This window comes from Grus americana, chromosome 21, assembly GCF_028858705.1.
Source record: "Grus americana isolate bGruAme1 chromosome 21, bGruAme1.mat, whole genome shotgun sequence".
In the NCBI taxonomy this organism is placed as follows: domain Eukaryota; kingdom Metazoa; phylum Chordata; class Aves; order Gruiformes; family Gruidae; genus Grus; species Grus americana.
Genome location: NC_072872.1, coordinates 492159 through 519653, shown reverse-complemented (window position 1 = coordinate 519653; position 27495 = coordinate 492159). Strand labels below are relative to the sequence as shown.

General features: G+C 53.6%; 1 protein-coding gene across 4 annotated transcripts in view; it reads left to right on the top strand.

Moving 5' to 3' along the window:
• Window positions 1-2739: 2739 nt before the first annotated feature.
• Window positions 2740-27495, top strand: part of EPHA8 (EPH receptor A8) — a 49372-nt gene continuing 24616 nt past the window's right edge. For 2 of the 4 annotated variants that reach the window (XR_008580090.1, XM_054849558.1), the window contains exons 1-3: window positions 2740-2984; window positions 15395-15459; window positions 24761-25424. Coding sequence is in view for 3 of the 4 variants with exons in the window: in XM_054849558.1 (XP_054705533.1) it covers window positions 2900-2984; window positions 15395-15459; window positions 24761-25424 (814 nt within the window). In the remaining variant the exon portion in view is untranslated. The remainder of the gene's footprint in view (window positions 2985-15394; window positions 15460-24760; window positions 25425-27495) is intronic. The other 2 variants (XM_054849559.1, XM_054849560.1) reach the window with 2 other exon arrangements.

Below are 27495 nucleotides of genomic sequence, written 5' to 3'. Positions count from 1 at the left end.
CTTGTGAGTGTGTCTGCAGCTGCACATGGATCCTGGTATGGAAACAGTCCGTGTTTCCAGACAGGAGCATCCCAGGATCTTTGAACAAGCATTTGCATCCTGTACCAGCTCACACACTCCTGACAGTGCCCAGGCTCCAGGCACACATCCTAATTATGCACATGTGGCACATCCTGAATGCAAAACCAAGCGTCCAGTGAAACCAGGATGCCTGCCCCTACCCCCACACCACTTTGGTGCTCTGCGTGCATGCACTACGTTATGGTACACAGTTCACACTGAGCCAGCACAGTCCTGTGCCAAGGCTCAGCACCCTGCTGCACCCACCACAGCACGCAGGCACCCCACTACACGTCATCCTCTCTCTCCAAAGCTGACAGTGTATCTGAGAGGCCTCCCGTTCCCTGGGAGGGATTTGGGGCACGCTATTCTGGATTCACTGTGCCCTGGCTCCTGCAAAGCCACTTTACACTCTGTAACAGTGCCCAACAATCACAGCTTCTCTAGGATCTCACGTCACGGCAAAGCCAAAAGCTGCAGAGAGGTGCAATATCTGGTAGCCCTGGGCATCTCTGCAAGACCTGGAGGACCCACATTCCTGGGATACGTGGGGCTGGGATGGCACCAGGGGACTGGAGAGCCTGTGTGGGTGCCTGGGTTGTGTTGGAGGTCTGCAGGGTTAACGCCCACGTTAGAGCATCACACTGGGAGTGGGCATCACTCAGTACTGCAAGTCCAAAGCTGGCTTCTGCCTACCCAGAGGTTTCTTTCCAGAGCTTGGGACTGAGATGGTGGCTGTGTGGATGGTGTCCCTTCAGCATGCCTGGCACTGCTTGGGCACTGGGTGACAAAGAGTTGAGGGATCCCCATCCCTGGAAGTGTTCAAGGCCAGGTTGGACGAGGCTTTGGGCAACCTGGGCTAGTGGAGGGTGTCCCTGCCCATGGCAGGGGCGTGGAACTAGATGGGCTTTGAGGCCCCTTCCAACCCAAACCATTCTATAATTCTATGATCCAGCACCAAGCTGTGACAAGCCCTTTCAGCACAGGGCGATTGCCGGGTTGGAGTAGCAATGCAATATCTGGCTGAAAATCAGCTCTCCCACCAGCTGCAGGGGTGCAATCATCAAGGCATCAGCGCTGCTCTGGGGCTTCCTGGTGGCTTGGTGCTATTCAGAAACCATCGTCCCTGCCCCCTTTGCTCCAAGGTCCACTGCAAAGACCACTGCTTAGCTGCGCAGCACTGCTCAGCCTCTGCCAGCTGCCTTGGGAGCTGCTGGAGTCCTCCCAAAGCCATGGCTGTGTCCCTGCCTGAGCCGCTCTGCAAGCCCATCCCATGATACCACTGATGACAGGATCTCTCCAGCGCTGTCTCTGGACGGACAGCTTCCCAGGCTGGCAGAGCGAAAAACCTGGATGAACCTGATGCCCTGGGCCTTTCCCAGGTCCTGGTGATGAGTGGTGCAGACGTGTCCCTGCAGGCACAATCCTCATCCCTTCTGAATGGGGAATTGTTGCCACTGCATGCTGTGAGGTGGGCAGGGAGCCCCTCTCACCCCAGCATGTAGGAAGCAGTTGGCAGCGCCGTGGGTGCCCAGCATGGGGTCCAGCATCTCCAGGGAACACACTGGGATCCAGGGTGGAGTGGAGGGTGTGTGACACTTCCCTCACCCCTACCCCAAGCCCACTGAACAAGTCTGGGGTGAGCTTTATCCAAGGGATGGCCTGAGAGTCAACAGAGATGCTCATCCTCCCTCACTTGCCTTTTCCTGGGGTGGGTTGCTGGGGGCAGGGGAGTGCTGCAATCACACCTTGGTCCCCTGGCCTTGAGCGCATGGAAGAGTGAATAACCCCACCGCACGTGGCATAGGTGGGAGTCAGCATCTGTGGTTACCATGGGCAGGTATTAGTGATCGTTCAGCATTTAGATGGGGAAACAGTCGTGGCCACTGTAGGGGGTCTGTTGACAGATGCCGAGTGTTTAATGCTGAGCAAGGTACTCACCCAGCTTGGCAATTCTGGTAGCTCCAAACAAGAGGGACGCAGAGGCTTCCTCAGCAGGACTGTGGGGAGGATGCTCTGTGATCCCGAGGCAGCCCAGACCCCCGTCACAGGGTCCCCTTGCCCAGCGCCTGGCCTTTCCCACGGTGGAATGACTGCTGTGTCCTCCCTAACTCTGCTTTTGAAAGTGTTTGCCCTGTCTCAGGTGGCCAACGCGGCTGTAAATAGGCTGGGTGTTGTGAGCCCTGGCCGTGTTGTCCCTTGCTCCTGCGGCCCCAGCTCCAGGGTGAGCGGGGAGTGTCTGTCTGTCTGTCTGTCCCAGGAGGATGTGGCATGAAAAGCATCAAGGGGGACAGGTTCTGCCTGCCTGCCCCAGTCCCAGCCATGCAAGGGGAGCACAGGCAAGGGATTTTCCTCTCTGTGCCCACTGGGACTGAAGGGTAACCCCATCCCCTTCACGCCTGACCCGGACCGAGCAAGGAGCTCTCCACTGGATCACAGCTCAGGCTACAAGTTCGACTTCAGCAGCAGCCGGACGAGAGCAGCAAAGAGGGATGAGGAGCGTGAGAAGCAGCGGGGGCTGCTCGATCATCATGAGGGAGGGAGGACGGATGGCAGGGGGGAGTGGGAGCCTGCCGTCCTGATGCTCGGGCTGGGTACAGCGTGTGCGTATAGCGTGGGAAGGGGGGCTCACTGCAGAGCCCACCCACCCCATTGGCTTGTGAGCGGTGACAGGCAGGCTGCTCCCTCCCTGCCGAGCTGCTCGCCTGTGTGGATGCGAGCAATGTGCGCAAAGTGCCTTTGCATTAGCCGGCGTGTGCCGTAGCTCTGGGCGCTCGCTCGCAGAGGTGCTGGGACAAACGAGGTGGCCCTGTCCCGTGCCTGGTGGCCCCGCCGGACCATGGCATGGGCACAGAGGGATCTGACATCCTCGCTCTCCATCGTCATCGCTTTGGCTGCCTGCCTCTCTGCCACCACCAGTGAAGGTAGGAACGGGGGTGGCCCTGTCACGACAGGGCACTGTTGGGGGGACCCGCAGGATCTCTGCAGCTGTTTGGATGCATCCGTATGGGCTTGCTGGGTCTGGCAGGCTTAGCTTTTCCCTGCTCCCAGGGGAGCACAGCTCCAGGTTCCTGCCTGCCTGAGTTTGTTGATCCTGGAGCTTTTGCACCGGAGGCTAAACTTCGGAGCTGGGCAGGAGGACTTGATTTCTGCAGCAACGCCTGCCAGCTCTGCCTGGCCTCCCCTGCAAGGGCTCTGCTGCAGCGTGCAGGGGTGGCTGCAGAGGGGACAGGGACACAGGCACCAGCTCAGCCGTGGCGATCCCCATCACCAGAGCTGCCGGCAGCGCAGGGCTGTGCGTGCTGGCCGGGCGGCGTGGGCTGTGATGGAGCAAGCGGGTGGGCATGGGAAGGCATGCAGAGGGTGCTGGAAGATGGAAGGGCACTCAGGTGGGAAACTTGTCGTGAGGGAAAGGGCTGGAAACTTCTGAAGTGGGAAGCAGGGATGCAGCCAGGGACCATCTCTCGACATCTCAGTGTCAGCACCGTCAGGCCTGCTCCTGCCACCCAGACGCTCCACACTGCTGCCGCCGGCTGTGCTCATCCCTGGCCCTTGTCGGCAGTGCAACCCTGCTCCGGCATCCTGGGCCCCCCTTGGCTTCAGCAGCACTGCTCCAGCTGCCTGCCACCCACCTGCTTGCCTGCATCCTTCCACACTGGCAGCGGCGGCATGGCTGCTTCCCAGGTCTGCTGATCTTCATCACCCGGAGATCTGCTGTTCCCGCTCCCGAGTGTGTCCTTGGCACTGGCAGCAGCATCCTTCCTCCCTTCTGCTACGTCTGAGAGCCATGGCCAGCATGGCGCAGCCCTCCGCAGTGAGCCCCCGTGCCAGTGTCCCTGTCCGGCAGTGGCAGTGGCATCCCTCCCTTCTCCTGCCCTGCATCCCTGACGCCCTTCCGGCAAGCCGAGGCCCACGGGCGGGCACCACGATGCCTTGTGCACTTTGTGACATCCTGCCGGGCAAGGTCTCTGCTCGTGCTGCCATCTTCCAACACCCACCCCCACCTCCCCTCCCACCCAGCCTGTCTTCCTCACCTGTATTTCCCGTTTCCAGCTATTTGCTGGTCCTAACCCTGTTTTCTGCCAGCTGTCTGCTTCCTGGCGCTCATCCTGCTCCTTTCCCCACTGGCGTTCCTGCCCTTGCAGGGGGATGCATTGGGTCTCACTGCTGGGGACGGGCTGTGCAGGTGCAGAATGGGAGCCCAGCACCCCGACACCTCCAGTCCTTGCTCACCCTCCACTCCATGGTGCAGCAGCTGCCTGTGTCCCGAGCCCTGGGCTGAGTGCTGTGCAGGATGCTGCCCATGCTGCCCCAGGCTCTCGGCTAACCCTGGGCATGGGTGAGTGAGGCTGGGGCCTCTTTGCTTCCCTCCATGGAGGAGATCGCTGGCTGCTGGGGTGGGTTTTATGGCATCTGTATGGACAGCCAGGCCCTGGACTGCTGTCTGCCTGTCCGCAGCTGGGAAAGACCTGAGTTTCCTGCAAGACTTTTTGGAAAGGAAGGCTTTCCCCGACTTGGGCGGGGGGGGTGCGTGGGGCTGGGGGTCAGCCAGGCTCTGGGGAGGACCAAGCAGGCTGGATCTGGGTTAGACCAGGCAGAAGGTGCTGGGTGGCGCCACGACAATGCGTGGGATCCTGCAGAAAGCTGGTGGTGCTCTGTCCACCACCTCAAGGATGCTCGTGCCTCCGCGGGTACTGGGGCACAGCTCTGGTGGCACAGGGCAGCTCAGTGCCAGCCAGGCCCTGCGTTTGGGCAGCGCAGCTGGCGATGTGGCTGCAGGCTCCTGCCAGCACCCACATCTCAGGGTGCTGGGACAGGCTGGTGGCAGCATCCGTGCCGGGGCAGTTGCGGTGCAGATTGTTGAGCACCCTGGCATGGGGATGGGGCTAGAAATGTGGGGAGATGCTGCAAAGTGCAGCACAGCCCTGGTGTCTCCTGCACTCCAACTGTGCTGGGCTTTGCTACCCCACTTCTACAGCGTGTGGCACATGCGGGCACGGTGTGAGGGTGTAGCTGTGGTGCACGAAAGTGCCCCGCTGCTGCTGACCGTGACCTTTGCCTGCTGCCACAGCCAGTCTGCTTCTGGCCGTGCATCTCTGGCAGTGTTACCCAGCAAGCCCAATGCTCGTTTAAGAGCTGCGGGGTAGAAAATTACAGCCGCAAAGCAAATTTAAGGCCGGTGTGTGCTGCATTCTGCTTGTGCATATTGGGAGGCAATTGGTATATAAAGATGTGCATTAACCTGAAGAAACGACTTCAGTCTGATTTTCTTCCTGTTCCAAGAGCTCCCAGTGTCTTTCTCTTTCCTGAAAGATTTGTTCCAAGAAGTTTTGAGCTTCTATTTTTTATTCCTTTCAGTCTTGCATGCAGTGAGTGTCCTGGAAATGGGAGAAAAAGGGAATCGCCATTCCATGGGAAATCCCCACATTTCAGCGCCGCAGCCATTGCGAAATGCATTGAAAGCCTAAACTCAGATATTTTCTAGATGGGTGAAAATTTGCAGGATGTGGAAGATTTTCATTTGGATCACTGAAAAAATTTTGTCTGAAATATTGTTAAATTCCTTTAGAGCAGGGAGGTAGAAAAGTTATTTTCAATAATATGAAGATAGTGTGATAGATTCAATATTTACACTATTACACACCAAGTTGCATAGGCAAAAATATTCAAGTGGTTATTTTATATCACACCATGAAGTGAAGTTGGATAATAAAATATGAAGTATTTTTGCTGTATTGAAACAAAATCAGAAGAGTAGAAATTACCACATTTTGGGCTTGTCTGGGAGGGTGACTAAATTGTATTTTCTGCCAGAAAATGGCACGTCAAATGCTGCTGCTGGGGTCTGCTCCCTCCCAGGTGATGCCTCCGGCTCAGCTCTGCCCTCCGTCCATGAGGTGGGCGACCTTCCTCCCCATCGCAGCGCAGACCCCATGGCCCGTGAGTGAGCTTGGGTGCTAACTCGGCAGGGAACATGGTGCAGCAGGGAAGGGAGACCTGGAGACATCTCTGGCTTTTCGGGGCACGTAGAGGTGGCCGAGGCAAGCAGCAGGGGATGGGGACAGGGTGATGCATGGGGAGCGCACTGGGGAGGATGCAGAGCTGTTGACACAGGGATGCTCACCTTTTCCCCACACCATGGGGTCGGTGATGGAGATGTTTTCTTTCTCCCTGCTACAGGGATGGGGCGCTGGAGAGAACAGGGTCCTTGGGAAAACCCAGCGGCTTGCTGGCTGCCGAAACGGGGGCCAGAGGAAGGGTTTGTGGCAACCTCCCCTGCTAATCTCTCGATTGTAATCTCATTAATTGCCCCTCTGCTCAAACAGAAAAAGAGGTAAAAACTTGTCTGTGTGTTTATTCAATGCCACTTTTCTACCCCTTCTGTAGCAATGATGAAGTTGGGGCTGTGGGAGAAGCCAAGCTCTGAAAGGGAGAGGAAATAGCTTTTTCAGTTGTAAAAAGGCTGTGAGGATGCCGTGTTCCTCCCTAAGAACAGGAAACAAGAGGATTTAGGTATACAGAGTTTTGGTGACAGGGGATGGAAAAGCATTAGTTTAGAACAGGGACCTGATTTGGGCTATGTTTGGAAAAAAAAAAAAAATCATTTTTGGGGTGTGTAATTTTTTGATTGCTCTCAAAATGCTGATATAAAGCAAATACTTGCATGATTTTAGGTAGGCTCATGGGGGATGTCTTTCTGATTTAGTTTTCATTCATGTCCTTCTTGTATTAATAGCTTACAAAACTTCTGGAAAACCAAACCCCAAAATTTGCAGGAAAATAACACAACAGCACGCAAAATGCACCTACTCTGTGAGCATTTTTCATTCTCCTTGAATTCTTGTTTTCTGAAATTGTGAAGGGTTTATTTACAGTGAAAATAAATGGGCACCCATTCTGGTGATGGTGGAAGTAGATCTGAAGAATCCAAATTTAAGTACAACTGAAAACCTGATGAATTACTACAGGGACGAAGGAATTCCCTATTTTTTCGATCGCTGAGAAATGATTAGAAAAATATTTTACCCAAAAGAAAAAGAAAAAAAAAAGAATCAGAAAACAACGAACCCCAGCCCCAAAGGATGCTCAGGCACGGGGGGAGGCAGAGAGGCTCGTCCCACACATCTCGCTGGGGTCGGTGCCTGCGGGTCCAGGCCGGCAGGACTCCAGGGAGCGCCGGTTTCATCAAGACATCCTGACACCTCTGCTCTTTGTTTCGGTCAGGTCCTGTGTTTCCTACGTGCTTGCTCGCCTCGCTGGCAGCCTTCGGTGCTGCCTTTATCTCCGGGGGCAAATCCATTCATATGATAACTCTATTCATACCCTGACAGTTTTTGATAGTTCATTCTCCTAACCCCAGTGTGTTTGCATGACCAACACTCAAAATTATTCCTCTGTCACAGAGAAACAATTAACCCCTTCAGCCCTGGTAGTTCAAAAGTGAGCGGTGGGATCATGCAGTTGTATTTCCTTCAAAAAGAAACAAAAAAAACCCTCTATGTCCTGCTTGTGTAAATGTACGGTACTTAAGGTCATAAATAACCACATAAAGGATGTAACTCCTTTATGGCTCAGGTCCAGCCACACCAGTAAAGCCTAATTAACTGTGTTTGGCCCGGGGATACAGTCCAGAAAGGTATTCAGCATCTATCTGAAGATGTCGGCACAGGCAGACCCATCCCTGCCTTTAATGATCCGTTCCAATGGCTCATCAGCCTCAGCCTTAAAAAATTGGACCCCTCTTTTCCCTGATACAAATTTGCCTGGCTTCACCTTCCAGCCATTTGTTCTTGTTAGGCTTTTCTTGCTAGATTAAAGAGCCCGTGTTTTTTTGCCATGAAAGTACCCTGAGTGCAACCGGGTGCCTCGCTCCCCTCGTGGGCACGAGCAGATCAGGCTCTGCAGGTTCCCCTCTCTCTGTTTTTTTCCTCCAGCCCTGGTATCACGGCTGTGCCTGTATCCTCTGCTCTACCTCCAGTTTCTCATATTTAAAATGCCTTAACTATGCAAGTGAGTGGCAACAGTACTGTCTGCAGATGGACAGACCAGCTCCGTCCCGGCACCAAGGGCACACACAAGTCACTGGAGCCTTCCTCCAATGTGATACCTTTTGTGTTAGGAAATCCTCCTGTGCAGTTTTTAAGGTCTCTCATGATATTTCATTACCAGTGGCATGAGATATTTAGTCTGTCCCCTCAAATGTTTTTAGTATTGGTATTTTTGTCCATGAAAATGTTCTGGCTTAGAAAACTATTTTTAAGAGAGCAAAGTAATTGCCTTTAAAAGAAATTAACTTTCTTTAAAAATGCCACTGGGGTAAAAACAGCTAAGCATGGTTTAGGGTGGCCAACTGGTGTGAAAGCAAAAGACGTCCTCAGAGAAATTAGGGAAAAAGCATCTGACAGCCTGAAAAACTGCCATCCAAAGCCCCTTCAGATAATCCAGATAAGTGAGTACATTTGCAAAAATCCACATTTCTCTAGTGAATCCTCCAGAGAGGATAAAATTCAAATCTTTGCTAGGACTGCTGGGATGCAGGAGTCAGTGGAAAGGGCAGGGTGTCTTTTTTGGGGTGCTGCAAGGTTTGTCCCTCTGATGGACTCATGGGCTACAGGCACAGGTCTCCAGGGCCGGGTCCACCTGAGTCGCTGTGGGTGGCATGGGAAGTGGCTGGAAGCGACACTGGGGAGTCCTGATTTTGGGTGAGAAATCTGCAATGTGCCAAACAGGCAGGAGATAACTGAATGGGTGTGTGGTGTAGAGGCGGGCAGATGCTCTGGGATAAGGACCTGGGATGGCATCAGGGGCTTGCTTGGTGTGAGTTTCGGCTCCCAAAAAATGTAGATGAACTTGGAAACCTCAGCGGCTAAAGCTGAAGAAATGCATTTGTGCCTATTTTACTATACCAAACAAATGTCAGAAAAGAGGAGAGGGAGTCAGGACTGGTGTGAGGACCAACCCAGAGGATGCCAAAGGAGCCACCAGCACAAACCCCTCTGGAGAGGGCTCCCATTTCCCCGGGTCTGTACCACACAGGTTTTGCTTACCACAAGCAGAAGGGTGTATTTTGTGTTAGAAAACTCTCCTGTCTAATTTTTAGAGACTGTCATGATATTGCATTACTGGTAGCATATTTCCCCTGTCCCTGCCACTTGGTAAAAAATGGGAAGTCCTGGTCCGGGTGCAGGTCCTTTAGCTGATCTTCGAGCTTCTGGGTTTGGGGACACTGGCCAGGGATGCGAGCGGCTGTCCTTTGCTGGTGTGTGGGTTGGACGGATTAAATCTTGCAGGGCTTTAGCCAAATGTGGTGCTGAGGGGTGGCTGTGCCGGCTCTGCTGATGGACGGGTCCGTGCCATCTTGCCGTCCCTTAGGCTGGGGACATTGTGGTGGAAAGGACCTGCATGGCTCCCATGGCCAAATCCAGACCTGGGCACACCAGCTCTGCAGAGCTGTCCTCCAGAGCTGCAGGGACCTTTCAGCCGCCCTTGGCTCTCCTCAGTGCCAGCCCCCTCCCCAGCCTCGCTGCAGTCCTGCTCCTTCCCCTGCTCACATTGGATATTTCCATGGAATTTCTTGCCTCTCTGACCTTTCTCACCGCCCCCATCCCCAGAGCCTTCCCACCTCTTCCTCTGGCTTCTGCCCTGAATTACAACGAGCCCAGCAGCCCCTTGAGCCCGAAATATCTCCTTCCCCACTGGCACAAGCTCCTGGACTAGGAACGTGGAAATGTGTGCTCACCCCTTGCTCTGAGCCTCGGGTCTGTCCCCGTACACCCCATCCTCAAGCCCTGGGACAGCCCGTGGGTTTTCACATTTCCAGTCAATTATTTATGTCCAGCTCTGACCATGCACGGTTTGCACCAAAACCTGTGTGTGTGGAGATGCACATGGGTACTACAACCCCCTGCCCAGTGGTGGGTAGTGTGTGTGCTTTAATTTGGGACACCTAAGCCAGCATGCCCAATTCACCCTGGCTGTCCCACCGCACACACGCATCAGGAGTCTCAAAGTAGGAAACACGAGCATTTTACATCTATATTTTCTCACCTATATTTCTGAGAGAGAACATTTTTTTGTTGTTTAGCTTTTGATGTAGGGTTTTTTTTTTTTCTGGGGAAAAAAATGCTGCCCTATAATTTCAAGGTTTTTAGCCTTGGAATTACTTTATTCAGGGTGTTTTGTTTTGTTTCATTTTTTTACATTATTTCATGACATCTCAGTCCTACCACAGGTTATGCTCTTGCACTGCACATTATCTTACGTGATATCATGCAGGGTCTGGTAGGATCAGGTTGATCATTTTATTTTTAAAACCTGAACTGCGGCTTTTTGTTAGCACTGATTGAACAAACAAGCTTTCTTCCTACATCAAAGTATCTTCTGCTCCTGGTATACTGAAAAGGGGTGACCCTCTGGGCAGTCCTTATGGGCATTACTGATGCATTACAAAATGATATAAAATTAAATACAGAAAGTTCACGGTAACAATCCGGAGGTCTGAGAAGAAACCCTGAAATGGGAATTAGGGCACATCTAAAAAGCAGCACTGCTTTTTCACAGCAATTGTTTGAAAATGTTTCTTTTTAATAAATTTTTTTTTTCAGCCTGATTCTGGCATTTCCAGAAATGTGGAAATCCCACGTTCCTGCCAGATTTGGTGACATCTTTTTTATCTACCCGCAATGCTTTCCTAAATTTCCTCTCTGGGCAGCCAAGGCAGCGGGTGCCGATGCGAGCACCATCCCCGCTGTGTCCTTAGTACATGCAGCCTCATGGACAAGCAGCCGCTCGACAAAGCCTGGCTGGATGCGGCCGCTTGCACGGCAGAGCACTGGTGAGCATCGCCCCACTGCTGCGGTGCCGACCCGGATCCATGGGGCACATCCCCTGCGCACAGCTCCCACGTCGGAAGAGCTGACCTCTCCGCCAGGCTTGCTGCTTTCACCTTGAAGCCCCAGTGCTTGGCCTCGTGTGTTGGTGAATAAATGACTGTTTTTCGTTCTTTTAAGATAAATATTGTTCTGGGGAGGGGGAAGCTGAAAGCGAAGCATCCCATCCCCTGCAATGCTCCGAGGCCAGTAGGACACAGCTTTGTTGCTCAGCTTTGCCTCCCAAGTTGGAAAGGTCACAGCTGGCTATTCAGCAAGCCCCTGGATTAAACGGTGGGACACAAATAGCTGACCCACCCCGGCCCCACCTGCCCCTTCAAAGTCCTGCCTGAGCTGATGGGAAGTGAATGCCAGTGGCTCTTGTCCCCCTCCTCTCCGGCAGCCTCTCCCTGCCCCTTTCCCATATCCCAACACTCTTCCCGCTGCAGATTACCCTCTCCGTGTCCTTCCCCCACCAAGTGGGGTTGGGGCTGTGGGGCTGGTGTGGGGTGTGCAGACCTGCATGGGGCTGTGGGGGCTGAGCCCGCTGGTCTTTGGGTAGCAGGCAGCTGGAGCGCCTAACCCTGCTGATAAGAGTTTAATTATCGATGCAAAAGGCGTTGTTGTATGGGGGGGAGCCTTGCTGTGAATCTTGGGAGGCCTTTGAAGTTGTGATGGAGAGGAACTGAAGCCCAAGGGAACAGGGCTGCTCCCACTGACCCTTCCTCCCCACGCCTGTGCTACAAAGCCCCTGCCTGGGAGGGAGACGGCAGAGTAATTAGAGTGAAGACCGCAGTGGGTTAACAATTAGCGAGGGAGCTCAGAGCCCTCTTTGGTCCCCCACTGCTCTCCTAGAGGCCGGGGCTCAGCGCATCCCCCAGCGTGTCACTCCTGGGCTTGTCCCACCGCCCCACTATGCACCCACGGGTGGGCTGAGGGTCCACAGGCTCCCCTGAGCTGGGCAGCTGTGGCTCCCATGGCACCATTCCTGAACCCGGGATGCTTGGATGTGGGACCCCAAGGTGCCCGTGCCTCTGTAGGGATGTAATACATCCCTGCAGGAGCCATGGCCACCAGCACAAGTGTAGGGAAGGGTTTCTGAGCATTCACTCTATATATACAGGTATATGGACCCAGGCAAAACACACATCCTCTGAATGCTAGACCCTGCTTTGGCTTCCTCAATCATCCCAAGTGGTGTTTAGAATTTGGTAGATATGGGTACGGATACAGATACAGATATAGATATATAGATATAGATATAAAAATAAAGATGTAGGTATAAATAAATTATACTTATATATGTATACATCATATACATACACCTAGTCTTTGACTCCTGCATAATCTGCATCTATGAGATTGCCATGTGCACTCCTCACGCAACATTTACATTGATGCAACTTTATACAGGAGCAAGTAGGTCTGCCTTGCATGAGGCTCCGTCTCAAGACCCCAGTTGGTGCTGGGGAAGCGACCTGCTCGCTCCTAGGTGCTTCCATTTGAATGGGCAATCAGGCTTGACAGCTTTTCCACCAGTGCGAGAATTTCCCCTGACACCTCCTGGTGTTTTGGCTCAATACGCCGAGTCAAAGCCAAGGCACAGAATAGGGAAAATACAAAATGGTGCTCAGGAAAACAAAATGGAGCTCGCAGTTTGAGATTGATACGTGCAGACAGTCCATAACATCAAACAGAATTGCCCAGCTGTAGGAGAGAGGTCTCCCAAACCGGCACATTTTCTGAGAAAGGTTTCAGCTGAAAGGGGTCCTTCGTGGTGGTCTCACTTACCCCTCGACATCAAGGGGGGGCTCATCAGGGGCTCTTTCTGAGCATCACCCCTGGAGAAGTGACACAGCTGGGAGATCACCTGCAAGGGGCTGGATGGGGCACTTGTCGCATGCGATGCAGCAGGTTCCCCTGCTACAGGCGTTGGTGTGTAGCCTTTCCCTGAAACGGGCGGTTGGGTTTTGGGAGGTTTTGGCCTCTGCATATCTGAGCATAGCATGTAATAGTGCTGCTAGATGGATGCTCATATCCACAGATGTGTGTGCTATACCGTAAGTTAACACAAGCGCTCTTGGACACGCAATGCCTTTGTATTTGTGCAATGCTCACTGCAGTAGGCTTAATGCGCAGGACTCCTATGCACTTGGCTGAAACACTGGCTGAGGAATAAAAGAAATATCTTATCCCTCTTCCTGCAAAGAGACATGAGCAATCTGCTCCACAGGCGTGTTTGCAGGGAATGCAAGCATGTCTAGTTATTTGTGCACCAAAGCACCCGAAAGGTGACGGCTCCTTTGTCTGTATGAAGTTGGGTGACAACCATATGGTCCATATGGTGAGATGGGGTGTAGCAAGCTGGGTCCAGGTACCATGCACCGCTGTGCAGACAAGCGTGGGGTACGTCCCACCATGCCTGCTCTGTTCTCAGCATCGTTCCCCACGGCGTGATGCTCCAGCTGGACCCTGGTCCGTGCAGGCTCCTTGTGCTGCCTGAAGAGCAGCAAGAGGCAGCCATGTCCATCGCTGAGCATCTCAGCGTGGGAAAGAGGGTGCAGAGACCATGGCGGGGGGGAGAGAGGGTCTGCGAAAGCGGTCCCCTCTCCGCAGCCTGCCTGCTGAGGGTCACCGGGACCGTGCTCCTGCACTGTGAGCAGGAAAACTCCCGAGCCCTGGCTCCTGCTGGGTGAATTACCCAGGGAAAATAGGCAGAAAATCTTCAGATTAACAATAACAAATAAAAATGGATTTGAGATCTCTGAGGTAATTACTCCGTGCTGAGGGCAAGGGGCCTCTTTAGCAGTGGGAGCAGCGCCGTGCAGGGAGTGGAGGGGCTCAGCCTGCTGTTGGGCCAATGGAGTCACATAAGAAACCCTGGAAATTCTTTCAAATTGTTCTGCTAACATTAATAAATGCCTCAAAAGCTCCTAATCTGCTCTGTCAGGAGCATGACGTCCGGGCGTTTCACAGCCAGCTCACGTCTCTGCTCCTCTCTCCCCCTCCTCTCTCTTTCCCTGCCTGGTAATAGTAAGTGAAAGTGGCACCCGTTCCTCCGGCTGCTGGGACCAGCGTCACGCTGAGCTCAGCCTCTGCTGGGTCTGGAGCCGCTGTCCCAACGTGTCCTATCCCTGCTGCGACACGCTGGTGCCTTGCACCAAGGCCAGCATCCCCCCACAGCCCCATAAGCAGCTGAGACGCGGTGCTGCAGCAGGGATGCTGCACCAAGTTTCCTCGAGGTCCAGCTTAATCCTGCTTGAGGGTGAGGAAGAGCAGACAGCATGGACACAGCATCCAGTGTGGGCTTGACCTTACTGGGTGGCTGCAGGGCAAAGAGCGCTGGGGAAAGCTGGAGGCACTGGAGGTCCCTGAAGGAGCCTGGTGCTGATGAGGGGTGACGAGGCATGGGCACGCTGGTGTCGGTGCCCGCTGCAGTCACTCCCAAGGGTGAGGGCATCTTGCCGGCACCCTCTCCCAAGCCTCCATCCCTCTGGACCTGTACCCTGGAGCTGGGGATTGGGCTCCTTCCCCAGGTGCTGAGGAAGTTGGGGGGGGATATCAGGCAGTGGCAAGGCTCTCTGCTGCCTGATGCTGCTGGATCTGGTTGTGCGGCTCATGGGCAGCATATGACACTCAGGGGCAGCTCACCCTGTGCATGCAGCGATGCCATGGCATCCCACTTCCCCTCCCTGCTAACACTGCACAGGTCTCAACGGGAAGCTCCTGAACACATTCAAAGGCATCATCACCTCTCCCCCCGCAGAAGCTGCTCCCCTCTCCTTGCAGATTTGCCCGTGTCTCCTCATTAATCCGGGCTCCCGGTGGTGGCAGGGCTTTTGAAGGGTTGGCTTTGATGGACGTCCTCAAGCAGCTGGTCCCCCGCGGCCTGGCCTCTCCAGTGGGGTGTCAGCCAGGACCATGGGGGATCACTTTGTGCTGGAGCTGGGCACCGCAGTGTGTAATTACAGCAGCTGCTGGAGTGCAGACTTCAAACCGGTGATGCTGGGAGGGATGTGAGCCTAAAGGACTCAGTGGAGCCTCTGGAGGAGAAATGTCCAAGCAAGGAATGATGCTCTGGTTGCATCAGTGTTGGCTCAGGATGGGACTGGTGGACAACCTGATGTTCAGAATTTGTTTCCCCAGGTCCTCCTTGCCTTGCATCCCCTCTGACCTGCTCTGCATCCCCTCCAACCTGCTGTTTGCAGCCACCTCTCCTCCAAAAGGACACATTGCTCTCAGTCCTATGGCCAGGATTGATACAGCCCAACCCAAACTCTACCCCAAACCAACAGTTCTGGGGAGCATCAGGCAGGTCCCTGGCAGCAGCTCCATGGATTGATGAGTGCAGGGGACACTCAAGTCAGTGGGGTGCAAGGAGGGGTCATTTGTGGTGGCTTGGTTTCTTGCCCTCAGGGACGGGGAGAAAGCTTTCTGACGCAGCATTTTGCTCCTGTGTTTTCCAGTGAACTTGCTAGACACGTCAACAATCCCGGGGGACTGGGGCTGGATGACTTATCCCTCACACGGGGTAAGTATGAAGCGGCTGTTGGTGCATGGGGGACCCCAGTGGGACAGGTGACCACGGGTCACTGTGGGCAGGGTGAATGGACATCTCAGCCCCAGGCTGGTGCCTTGGTCAGTGCTGATGGGTCAACCATAGAATTATAGAATCATAGAATGGTTTGAGTTGGAAGGGATCTCAAAGATCATCTAGTTCCAACACCCTCCACTAGACCAGGTTGCCCAAAGCCTCATCAACGAGACCATGTCTGTTGGGAAAATGCTAGCCTGAAAGACTAGCAGTGGGATGCGGCCAGTTTGGAAATGTCATTTAACTCTCCATGTCCCCTGGTAGGGACCTGGTTGTCACGAGGTCCTGAGCTTTGAGGGAACTCAAGAGCTGGGTTGCCCCATGGGCACTCACGTTGAGAAGCCTCTCCTTCCTGGCTGCACCGGGGGAGTGTCAGGAGGAACAGTCCAAAATGACTGGGAAGCTCTCAACCACCTGCAATCAGAGTTTGCTGTGGGAACTGGACAGGAGGGGCAGGGGAGCATCCCCTGCGGATGGTTTCTGAAAGGGAATGGGAATGTAAATGCATAGCCTTGCGACGTGGCTGGGAGGGATGTCAGGCGGTGACCCCCACTGAGCCTGCCGTCTCTACCAGCTGGATCCTCTCCGCACGCTCCTTTCACTTGCATTTCCATGTCCAGGTTTTCCTGCAGCAGCAGCTTTCTGGAAATTGTGACTTTCAGATGGCAGCGGTGATCTCGCTGTAAGGATTTTGCTCATTTGTTTAGTGAACAGAAACAACCCCATAAATACACACAGGACCAACTGCAAGGCACAGTGGAGCTTGCTGCATGCACAAAACGTGCAAAATTGGGGTGCCTACCTGGCTTTCGCTGCTGTGTTGGTTTTTCATGTCCACTCTTTTTCATCCCCTCTCTGAACTAAATGGTCCTAATCTTTTCAATTCTGCCTCCTACAGAAATCTTCCCAGGCCTCTAATCATTTTCATTGATCTGTTGCTTAAGCCTTTCGGTCCCCGCGCTGTTTGAGCAGGAGTGTTCAGAACTGTGAATTCATAATAATAACAATGATCAGATTTACATCAGACATTATCATATAAGTAAATATATTAAATCATTAACTCAGCTCTAATTTTAGCAGTTAGCTGTTGCAATGATGACTATCCTGGAAATGTAATAGATTCAGAGGTACAAGGTCAGAGGGGACCGCAGAGCTAATGTGATGTGATCTCCTGCATAAATACAGGCCTTTGGATCTGTCAACCCACTCGCACCTCAGAAAAGCCCAGCTTTTAGAAAAAACATCCTTGACTACAAAATTACCAGTCGTGGTAAATCCTCCAGGTCCTGTAGTGAAGTTGTTAACAGGTCACTGTTAAAAATCCATCGCTACGTGGGTTTGCCTGGCTTTGGTTTCCAGCCACCAGACTCTCTTCTGCCATTGTCTGGATGAGGGAGGTGTTGTCCTCTTCATGGTCATGCACAGGCTGCCCTGGGTAATGTGGATCCCTGCCCTGTCACCCTGCTGCTGCCATCTCATGCCAGCCCCGCTGCCAAGTCCTGGCATCCTGGAGGGGCCTGATGCATGTTCAGGGGATGAAGGACCAGGCCTTCCTCTGCTCCCCTGGGAGGGAGGATGTTTCTGGGAGTGAGGGCTGTTTTCCTGTGTCCGCTTCCACTGCTCTGCCCTTCACCACACCCTAAGCAATTCCTGCCCATAGTCAGACCCTCCACTGCTCGCAGACTGCCCAAGACCCTCCTTCTTCTGGATCCTCCACCATGAGTCCAGCTCTCCAGATGCCTGTGTGAGCTGACCGCATCCCCAGGCCCATTGCTAGCTGTCAGACATGCAGATGGCATCCATCGTATCACCTAGGTGACCTGGGTGAAGATGAATCCGCTTGAGCTGGCTGTCCAGGGGACACATGGGCATGACTGGGCAGGGCCTTGCACTCCCGAAGCAGACAAGAGATTGAGCCCACAAGTGCCTCTTTCTCACCACATCAGGGACTTCCATGAGCAGTTAAGATGCTGCATCTGTATTGTACATCTGCAAATCCAGGGTATGAATCCTGAGTTCCAGCCCATTAGGGTGCTGGGGCTGGCTCGCAGGGCAGTCACTGCTGTGCTGCTCTCTTGCACTACAGCAGATGCCCAGCAGCCCTTCACCAGCAGCCCAGCAGCTCCTGCACCCTAGTACATGTCTGAAGTCTCCGCATTATTAGTGATGTTTATTAAAAAGTTAATATTGGATGCCAAAAAAGAAAAACAAAAAGACTTGTGTAATATCTAACAGCAAAGCCACCTCTTGGACATGCTGCTGTGTAAGTGTAAGTCATGGGGTAACACCACCCTCCACTTGCCCTGTGCTTTTGCCCAACTCATGGCCTTGTTACTGAGAGTGCAACCATATAGCTGTGTGAAAACTGTCTTGAACACCTTCAAGGAGGTTGCTTGGGTTTCACTGTGAAGTTCTTGCATAAACAACTTTGCCTATCTTTTTCCAGTTGGATGTTTTAATGGCTCCTCTGAACACTTGTCTGGACTGTGGTTCTTCCTCCATGGGCCATTGCATCACATCATCCCAAAAGAGCATCTCATTCCTTTACTCTCCTGCTGCTTCTTCAGCTCCAGGTGCTTTCTGAGCAGTAAATTTGCACTTGGATCCAGTTGCCATCACTGGAAAGGAGGTGGGATAGGGTGCTGGTGTCTCAGAGAAGCTGCTGTGGCACACTCGCTCTCGGTGCCAATGGTTTGGCACTGAGCAGATGCCTCCTGAGCAGCCCCTACAGCAGGGTTCAAATCCAGGTGGGAGAGATGCTGGGTGTGATCTCTGCTCCGGGAAAGGGACTGAGTTTGCTGGTCACCATCTCAGGAGTGCTGCTGGCATCCCTGGGACTGTCCCTGCCTGCTGCAGTGTGCTGTCACTCTGGCAGCCCTTGGCTGGGTACAACCCAGCTGCTGGTGTACTATGAAGGTGGTGTGCTGTGAAGCCAGATTTTATTTGAGGTCCCTTATTTTTGCTGCTGTTTCCTTAATTCATATATTCTTGCTGGAAAGAAGGTGGCAGTGCCCCACACCTCCCCGTGCTATCTTCCCTTGCTGCCTGCTGGCTGTCATGCCTGAGCTGCAGCTGGAGGCTGCACTGGGTGCCGGAGGGTGCAGGATTTCCCCACAGCGTCTCTGCTCCGTCCACGGACAGACACATCTGTCACAGCATCCTCCTGCCAAGGGACAGCATTGCTGACCCTGGCTCCCCAGCTGAAGTCGTGTTTGGTTTTGCTTTACCCACATCTCCATTCCTCTGCCCTGTGTGAGGCCAGGGCCACTGCAGGGGTGACAGCGGGGAGGTGGGTAGCTCTGGCTGGGTCTTTGCATGGCACAGAGCCCTAGTCCCCAGCCTGAGGAGCTTAAGGAGGGGACTTGTGTCTGCTACCTCAGTCCCTACTGCCCTACAGCTCGCTTTTCCAGCACCTGTAGGTCCTGTCCCATCTCTCTGGGGCTCCTGGGGAGGAGAGGAAAAGGCGACCATCTCACAGGTTTCCTCTTCTGGACTGGGAGATCCCAGAGCTGCCCACACAGCCAGGGCAACCGTCTGAATCATCAGCAGTGCAAAACTGGAAGGGTTCCCCTTGCTAAGTCCTTATGTTTTCATCACACCTGTGGGCAAGGTGAGCTCGCCTTACAGGAAGGATTTTTTTTTCTCTCTAGGTTTGCTGTGTCCAGCAAGAGCAGAGGAGCAGGGGGCTGGGAGCAATGGGCACAGTGGGGGTCAACAGCACCATGGCCCTGGGGAGTGTCAAGCCATCAGGGAGGCATGTGTGGCCTGTTTTGACATTTCCTCTTGCCAGACAATTAACTGAGGGGTAATTGGCTGTAATTGCCGCTCAGGGGATTAATTGTGTTGTGTCGTGTCGTGTGGTGTCGTGTCCCCCCCCCTCCGCCTCACCTCCACCCTGGAGACACGTGCAGGAAGCGGAAGGGTCACCAGGAGCATCCCTGTCCCGCAGGCTGCGGCTCCTCTCAATTATAACTTCAAAGGGCTCCCAGGAGCTTTGCAGCTCACTCCATCCCCAGAACAATTCCCTTTGCATTGAAAATTAAACTCTTATCAGCACCGTCAAAGAGGCTGCCCCTTCTCCTTCTGTGCCTCCAGTTTCCCAGCTCTCCCCAGCAAAACGCCCCAGTGCCCCACTGCCCTTCTCTCCCCTCTCCTTGCTTGGCACGTGAACTGCTGGATCAGAGGGACCCTGATCGGCCCCTTTGCAAATTGCTTTTCTACTGACTAATTAAAACGCTGATGAGATAAGTCAACATATTATTAATAATTATTGTATCATCTACTTTGATTTACAAAGTTAAACAGAAAATGATTTTGTTCAGACACAGGGTATCTAAGGAGCTTGAATGATGCCTTGCAAAAGGTAATTATAATGGGAGCACCTTGAATGCTGGAGAAGGGCCCCCCATGCTGCCCATGGCCTCCTGTCTGCCCCCCAGCAGCACCTCTGTGGTCTGACCCCCCAGAACCCCCTTGCTGCATGGGCTGGGGTCAACCCAGAGAGCTGGTGGGCATCTGCCACCCGGGCAGCTGCCCCAACGCCTGGCATGGTCCATGTTGGCTTTGCTGGTGAGACCTTCAGAGGTGGTTTGCACCTCCCCATCTCTGCCCCTTCCATTCTGGTAAAGGGATGAATCCTGAGGCCCCTGGGCACAATTAGCCAAGAGTGCTTGTCCCTCATTCTGCAGTAGCTCAGAAAGAAAAATGGCAGAAAGGCACCAGATTTGCTTGAACAATCAGCTTAGAGCACGGATGACACATTTCTGCCCGTAGGATGGTGTCTCAGCAGTGTTTGCACATCAGGGATGGGGATTTCATGCTGGTGTAGAGTGCTGCTGTAAACTGCCCCGTTTGCGGAGCAGAGCCGGGTCCCACTTCGCCCCAAGCCCACGCTGCAAAGACCCTGTCCCCAGTCCAAGCTGCACTAGGTGCTTGCCATTTCAACCCCCTTCAGGGTCGTGTCTTTCTCCTCGGAGCACCAACAGATATTGGGGCTCTCCCATCTGCCCAGACCATGTCTTCTGCCTTCTGTCACTTTGATGTCCTTGTGCCATTTCTTGGGTTTCTCTTCCAAGCTGGAGCCTCTGCCTGGATCCAGGAATGCCGGCAAATTACAGGGCAAGCTGCAGCAAAACTCTATTTCTTTGAAAAAAAAAGATGCGTAGGAATGGAACATTGGAAAAATAAAGATTTAGACTAGTAATTGAGATAAAAGCTCATCTCCCAGTGCTTGTTCAGTAAATGTTGGGTTATTGCTAATTCCCCAGATGCTGGTCACTACCAGGAGTTAATCACCTGCAGTGAAACTCAGGGTAGTTAACTGCCTGACAAATCCCTCCTTAGCCACAGCAGTGACTGATTTCATGGGGATTATCTCCATTAATGCCTCCCATCTAATGATTTATAGCTGCAATAACGTCCCTCTCTTTTTTTTTCCCCTCTCTCAGTGACAGCGGTGTGAGGGACCTGCCAGCTCTTGGGAGTGAAGGAGAGTGCTGGATGTCTCAGCGGTGGCAGCTTTGCCATGCCAGGCAGACCTGGCATCCCTCCTGGAAGCCATCCCAGGGCTGGGGAGACCTCATCCCTTGGTTCCCTCCATGGGCACTGCAAGAGTGGTGGGAGGCTGAGATGCTGTTCCAGGGGGACCGTGGTCTCTCCTTGCATGTTTGCCTCCTCTGCTCCTCCTCATCCTCCTCCTCCTCCCTGCTCTGCTTTGCCACACAGGCCCTGGGAGACTTCTAAGACCTTGCTCAGCTGCCCAGATATCTGGTGTTTGCATCTTTTGCCTTCCATAATCTGGCAAATTTTTTTATAACTAGTGTTGACTTTAATTTAAACTATTAGGCAAGCCCCTGAATACAGATGCAATCATGTCCGTCCCCCCCTCAATGCGTGCGCTCACCATGTTAATTATGATGTCCTCATTTCCGTCTCACTAGGGGATCTTATCGCAATGACGGGGGCTGGGCAGAGCTTCATTTAATAAAAGCCACTTCAAACTGTCAGCCGAGAGCAGGCGATGTGGGGAGGCTGGGTGCGTGCACAGTGCCTGCACTCTTGAACTGATAGTACCCAGCGTCAGAGACTCCTCTGGCTGGCTGTAAGAGCCTGTAATTAAGGTGAAATAGAAAAACCCTTCAAGTCATTGGGATTTCTGAAGTGAGTCCCTCCACCCCAAATGCCCAGCAGGTCCTGGGACCTGGAAGAGTTCATGGGACCTGTGTTGCATTGTGGCACGCTGGGAAGATGGAACTGTGGCATCCGACCCAGCCGTTCAGGTGGCTTGCCTTCCCTCTGTGCATTTCCACCAACGGCAGAGCACTCGTCCCATACGCCAGTGGCACAGGCGTGGTGTTTTGGGCTAGTCTCAGACTGAGGTCCCAAGGCCTCGCAGTCATGAGCACTGTCTCCTCTGCCAGATTTGGGAGAGAAGTGAATGTCTGGAGACCCAAAGCAACCACACTAGCTGGAGGCCAAGGCATTTTTGTGTGCACAATAACCTCATATTTCCCTTGCTGGACACTCCTGGAGAACCTTGAGCCCTCCAGACATTGCAGAGGGAGCTGGCTGTGCATTGCAGGGAGCATCCCTGCTCACCACCCTCAGCTCTGCCCTCGCCCGGTGTGTCTCCTCCCATGCGCAGCTCTGCCTCACTTCCCCCGGGGAACTCAGCAGGGAAAAGACAGGAAACAGATGTTGTGTTAATTTGTGCTCGATTAATTTCGACAATGACTTCCACACCCTCCGCAGCACCGCAGTGCGTGCACCCGTTGATGCAGGAGCGGGGAGCTGGCTGACTCCCACTGGCCCTGGTACAGGGGTGTGCAGGGAGCTGTGCTGTGCCTACTACTGCACACACTTCAGGGCACCCCTGTACCCCTTGGCCACGTGCAGGAGTGTATCCTGGGTGTCACAGCACTTTCTACGGGCTCACCTCTATGATTGGGGCAGCTGAGGCATAGTAAGAGGGGTGCTGCTGCTCACCCCTCCAGCAAAGCACACAGGTAGCCTGGCCGCTTCCCATGTTGTCTACCCCAGTGCGGGGATGCAGAGCAGGTTTTCAGTGATCCTAGGATGCACCTGGGCATTTCTGGAACTCAGAAGACAATTTTTTTTAAAAGAACTAGAAATATTTTTCTCTCCTGGCAGTGGCTTGACTTTGACACCCTTTGGCAGCATGTTCCCTTCTGAATGAGCTTTCACTGAAGTTTGCATCTGGAGCTGCTGTCTTTTCCAGGTTGCTTTAAGCTCTTTAGGAATGAGCAGTTTTCTCCTAAATGCAAGATGCTGGGGGAGTTTTGAAGATGTACATCTCTGATCACCCCAGCACTAGCAGAAGGCACAACAACCCCAGGAGCTGCAGGCTGAGCAGATTAAATGAGGAAGGACTTTCCCACCTGAAAGGGGAGAAGGGAGCGGGCTGTCTTACAAGTATCACTGATAACCCCTTTCCAGTATCTCTAACACTCTGGAGGTGTGATGTCCACATAGCGAGGCTGTCAGGTGCCTGTCACAGCAGATGTGCATCCTCGTCAGCTCCCAGAATCACAGGGGTGAAGTCTTCAGGCTCACCATCTCTGAGCTGAGCATCAGGCTCCTTCTGTCTGGGCTGCTGTTGGTTTTGTCTGGTCACCACCCACATAAGAAAACACCATTTTTGCCCCATCAGAGCAAGCCCAGAGTTTTATTTTAATATACTTGCAATGCTGCTTAAAAGATTTGTCTTCTTGCTCTGTGCACCGCTGCTGGAGCTTTGCTTGGGTCCCCCAGCCCCTGCCCCAGACAGCACACAGGCAGGCAGGGAACACGTGGTGCCAAGGTGGTGCCTTTGGCGGTGCAGGCAGAGCACGAGGAAGGTGAAGGCAGAGGGGTGCTGAGGCTGTGGGGGATGATGGTTTGGTAGGCAGAGGAGCAAGTGCTGCAGGGGTGCCAGTACCTTCCCTAAATTCTGCAGGGCTGCATCTGGGGCTGCCCCTCACAGCTGGACTTGGGCATGGTGGTGGGACCCAGGCATCTTCAAAGCCTGTTGCTAAGTCCAGGGAGAAGTCAGAGGGTTTGATGTACTCCTCTGCTCTTCTTCCTCCTCATCCTTCTCCCATAAGAAAAATTCAGGGGTCCCAAAGTCAGCACATGGGATGTGATTGGGGTGTCTGGTTTGGACAGGGTTGTGAGCTGAAGAGGTGGTGGGAAGCCCCCAGAGAAGGGAAGGTTTCTGGGTCCTGGTGAGGGGTTGGTGGGGTTGGAGAGGGTGCAGAAGGAGACATGTAAGGCAAGAGTGAGCACCCAGAAGTGTCCTGTAGTCCCCAACAACTAAATTCAACTTGTCCCTCAGCTATGGAGCTCATTTGTATCCAAAAATCTCACTACTTCTCATCAGCTAAAATCACTTAGCATCCCTCCCTTGGATGACGCGAATGTCCCTCTGAACTCACCCTGACCACCCCTTCATTGCAATCCTGCTTGCTGCAACCTGCTTTTGCCCAGCATCTCCTCCCCAAGCTCCCCTTGCTGCCACCACTACACTGAATTTTAACCCCAGAACTGTCCAGCTGCAATCCCCTGGGCTCCCAGAGCCAGCCCCCCGTCCAGCCTTCAGCTGGGCTGAGCACTGTGGGCTCGCACCAAGGAACGACACTGACCTGGTCTTGCCTGGGAGCAAGGGGGCTCAGAGCCCCCATGGACTCCCGTTTCTTCCAGGAAGTCCTGTGTTCACTGCATGCTTCCCCTTCACCCTGTGGTATGCACCCTGAAACTCATTCTCCAGCTGGAAAGCATGCTGTTTATTTTGTGCATGGAGATTGCATGAGCCAGAAGAGACCTAGGTGAGCACCACGCAGGTGTCTTCCTGCTGCTGCTGTGAATGGCAGGTTGAGCATCATGAAAAGGGACTTGCAGACATGGTCCGGAGGGTTTGGAGCTCTCCCAAACACACACTGCCATCAGTTTCTGCCATCAGATCAGACTCATTCAAGCATTCCCACCTGTGAAGAGGGGTGCACTTCACCCAGCTCTGCATCAGGGTGGGCTGTGAGAGCTACTGCCCAAATCAGTGCTGGGTAAAATCTGCTCATCCTCATTTTCCCTTGGCCTGTGGCAGCAGTGATATCTCGTCCAGCCGCAGATGCAGGAGCAGAGGGAGTTCATCCCAGGGTGGGTGATGGCACAGAGTCTTGCATGCCCTGTGCTCACCCGGTGTTCAGGGACATCTGGAATGACCTGCTCTCTCTCTGTCCCGCAGTGGGATTCGATCAATGAAATGGATGAGTTTTTCAGCCCCATCCACACCTACCAGGTCTGTAATGTCATGATCCCCAACCAGAACAACTGGCTACGGACCAACTGGGTTCAACGGGATGGTGCGCGGCGGGTCTATGCAGAGATTAAATTCACGCTGCGGGACTGTAACAGCATGCCGGGCGTGCTGGGCACCTGCAAGGAGACTTTCAACCTCTACTACCTGGAGTCTGACCGGGACCTAGGCACCAGCACCCGGGAGAGCCAGTTTTTGAAGATTGACACCATCGCAGCTGATGAGAGCTTCACCAATGTAGACCTGGGGGTTAGGCGCCTGAAGCTGAACACAGAGGTCCGGGGCGTGGGGCCACTGAGCAAGAGGGGTTTCTACTTGGCCTTCCAGGACATAGGTGCTTGCATTGCCATCGTTTCGGTGCGGGTGTACTACAAGAAGTGCCCGGCAATGGTGAGGAACTTGGCGTCCTTCTCTGAGGCTGTGACTGGGGCAGATTCGTCCTCCTTGGTGGAAGTGCGGGGAGAGTGCGTGGGCCATTCGGAGGAGAGGGACACTCCCAAAATGTACTGCAGTGCCGAGGGAGAATGGTTGGTGCCCATCGGGAAGTGTGTGTGCAGTGCTGGCTACGAAGAGCAGCGGGATTCCTGCATGGGTGAGTCCCTGCTTCTCGCTAGTGGTGCCTGCAAGGGAGGGATGGCTGCAAGGGGCTCCTGTCTCTTTGGGGAAGGGCTGAGGACAGAAATCTGCTCACAAAAACTTGGACAGCCAGCCTCTGTGGAGGCCAAGGGCTGCCCAAGCCTTTGCTGGCCAGCTTCATGCTTCCAAAATGTGTCATTGGTACCACCAGCAAGCTCCTTGGGAGCTCCTGTGAGCCAAACCATGACAGATCCTGGTGCACAGGGCACGGCTTTGGGATGGGGACTGGCTTTGCAACGGGGGCTGGCACTGGGACAGGGTCTGCCCTGGCTCCATCTTTCCTCACCGTGGAGCGCGTGGCCCAGAGATCCCAGCTGGTCCCCAGCAGCTCCAGTTGGTGCTGAGATCTCCGCTAGTGCACTCCAGCAAACCATAGCCTGACCTCTCCAAAATGCCCCACCGCTCGCTTCCCTGTGGCAAGGGGTTTGAAAGCAAGGAAAGCAAAAAGAAAAACACCGAGCTTTTATGAAACAAGGTTATTGCGTCCATCCATCACCCCTCCCCGGGGCTGCTGCAGAGCCCTGCCATCTGGGGGTGCAGAGAGCCTTCCCGGGGGCCCTCTGTGCTGCTGGGCAGACTTCAAGCTGCCGACTGTACAAACTGTGATAAGGAAGCGGGGTGACCAGCAGCAGCCGTGCACCAGGCACAGGGATGTGTGTGTACAGAGCACGGCGCTCGGGGCTCCCCGTGAGACTCCTCTGCACAGATTTGTTTGCTCTCGGTTTCTTTATGGGACGTGTGTAGGGGAGCAGCACAAATAAGAGTGTGGGGCTTTTGTTTGAGTTTCGTTGAAATGTCATTTCAATTGAGCATTTGTCTTAGGGAGACTTGACACAAGGTTAGGACGTCCGATGCCGGACTGGAACGGATCCAGGTGCTGCTGGGACCTGCACCGGCCCCGGTGGGTCCCCAGCTATGCAGAGTGGGAAGACGGGCAGAATAAATGCTTCTATCCAAAAGTCCTCCTGTCTGCAACCATTGATTTGAAAGTCATCCTGGGATGGATCTGATAATTCAGAAAGGGTCGTCTTCTCCCACGTTAAAGAGGGGATGCAAAGTGTGCACGGGGACGCCTGGACGGCTGGATCCCAGCCCCATGACTGCAAGGAGCTGCGAGTTGGAGGTTTGGTTCAGAAGGGCCAAACACCCCTTCCCTGCATTCCCCTCCTGCAGTCCCGTACAGCAGACTCTGCCCCAGGATGTCACCACCCCAACGGCTGGAGGCAGAGGGAAGCCCCAGGATCTGTGTTGTGCTCAGCCTGTCTCTTTGTCCTGTGTTTCCTTGGACATGTTTGTCTCTCTCCTGGGAGAAAGGCTGTGTGGGAAAGCTCCTTCTCTGCCCTCCTGCCCTGTCCTGGTGGGATTGTCCCACCCATCAGTGTGGCACAGGAGGAAGCATGGTCCAATCTGCCTCCCTGGATGGGGTGGACAGAGGCAGAAGCTGGCCCTTCTGCAAGCAAATGGACTCAAACCCATGCTGCTCAACCAGCAATGCTCTTGCATGAAGCTCTCCAGGGCTTGTGTCATTAGAAGCAGGACAGAAATGTCACTGGACTTTCTCTGACCTCAGAGTTGCCTCGCCTTCCTGCCTTCCCTGTCCAATTTATCCTCAGCAGCTCCTGGCACAGGGCGTTTGATAGCCCAGCATCAGTGAGCAGGGCCAGCACCTCCTTCCTAGCATCTCCTTTGGTGGGTGTGGAGCTGGAGTACATATATTTACACACGAAAGCAAATAGATGCAAATCTCTGATCTAAGCTTCTCGTGCTTGATTGGGGCAGAGTTCATTTTTCACAGTGAAAAGTGCCTTTCCGGAATGATTTATAACCCCAGCGGATCTGTCGGAGTTGGAAATTAGCCGTTTTAATTGTCAGGCGGACAAAAGCAGGATTCCAGTGGCTGTCGCCCCAGCAATTTTTCATTCTCCGTCACAGGGATGAGATGATATAAATCACTCCTTGTGGCCCTAATAATCTTTCTATAAATATCAGGGAAATTCATTTTTTGCTTGGGGGGAAAAAAATTAGAG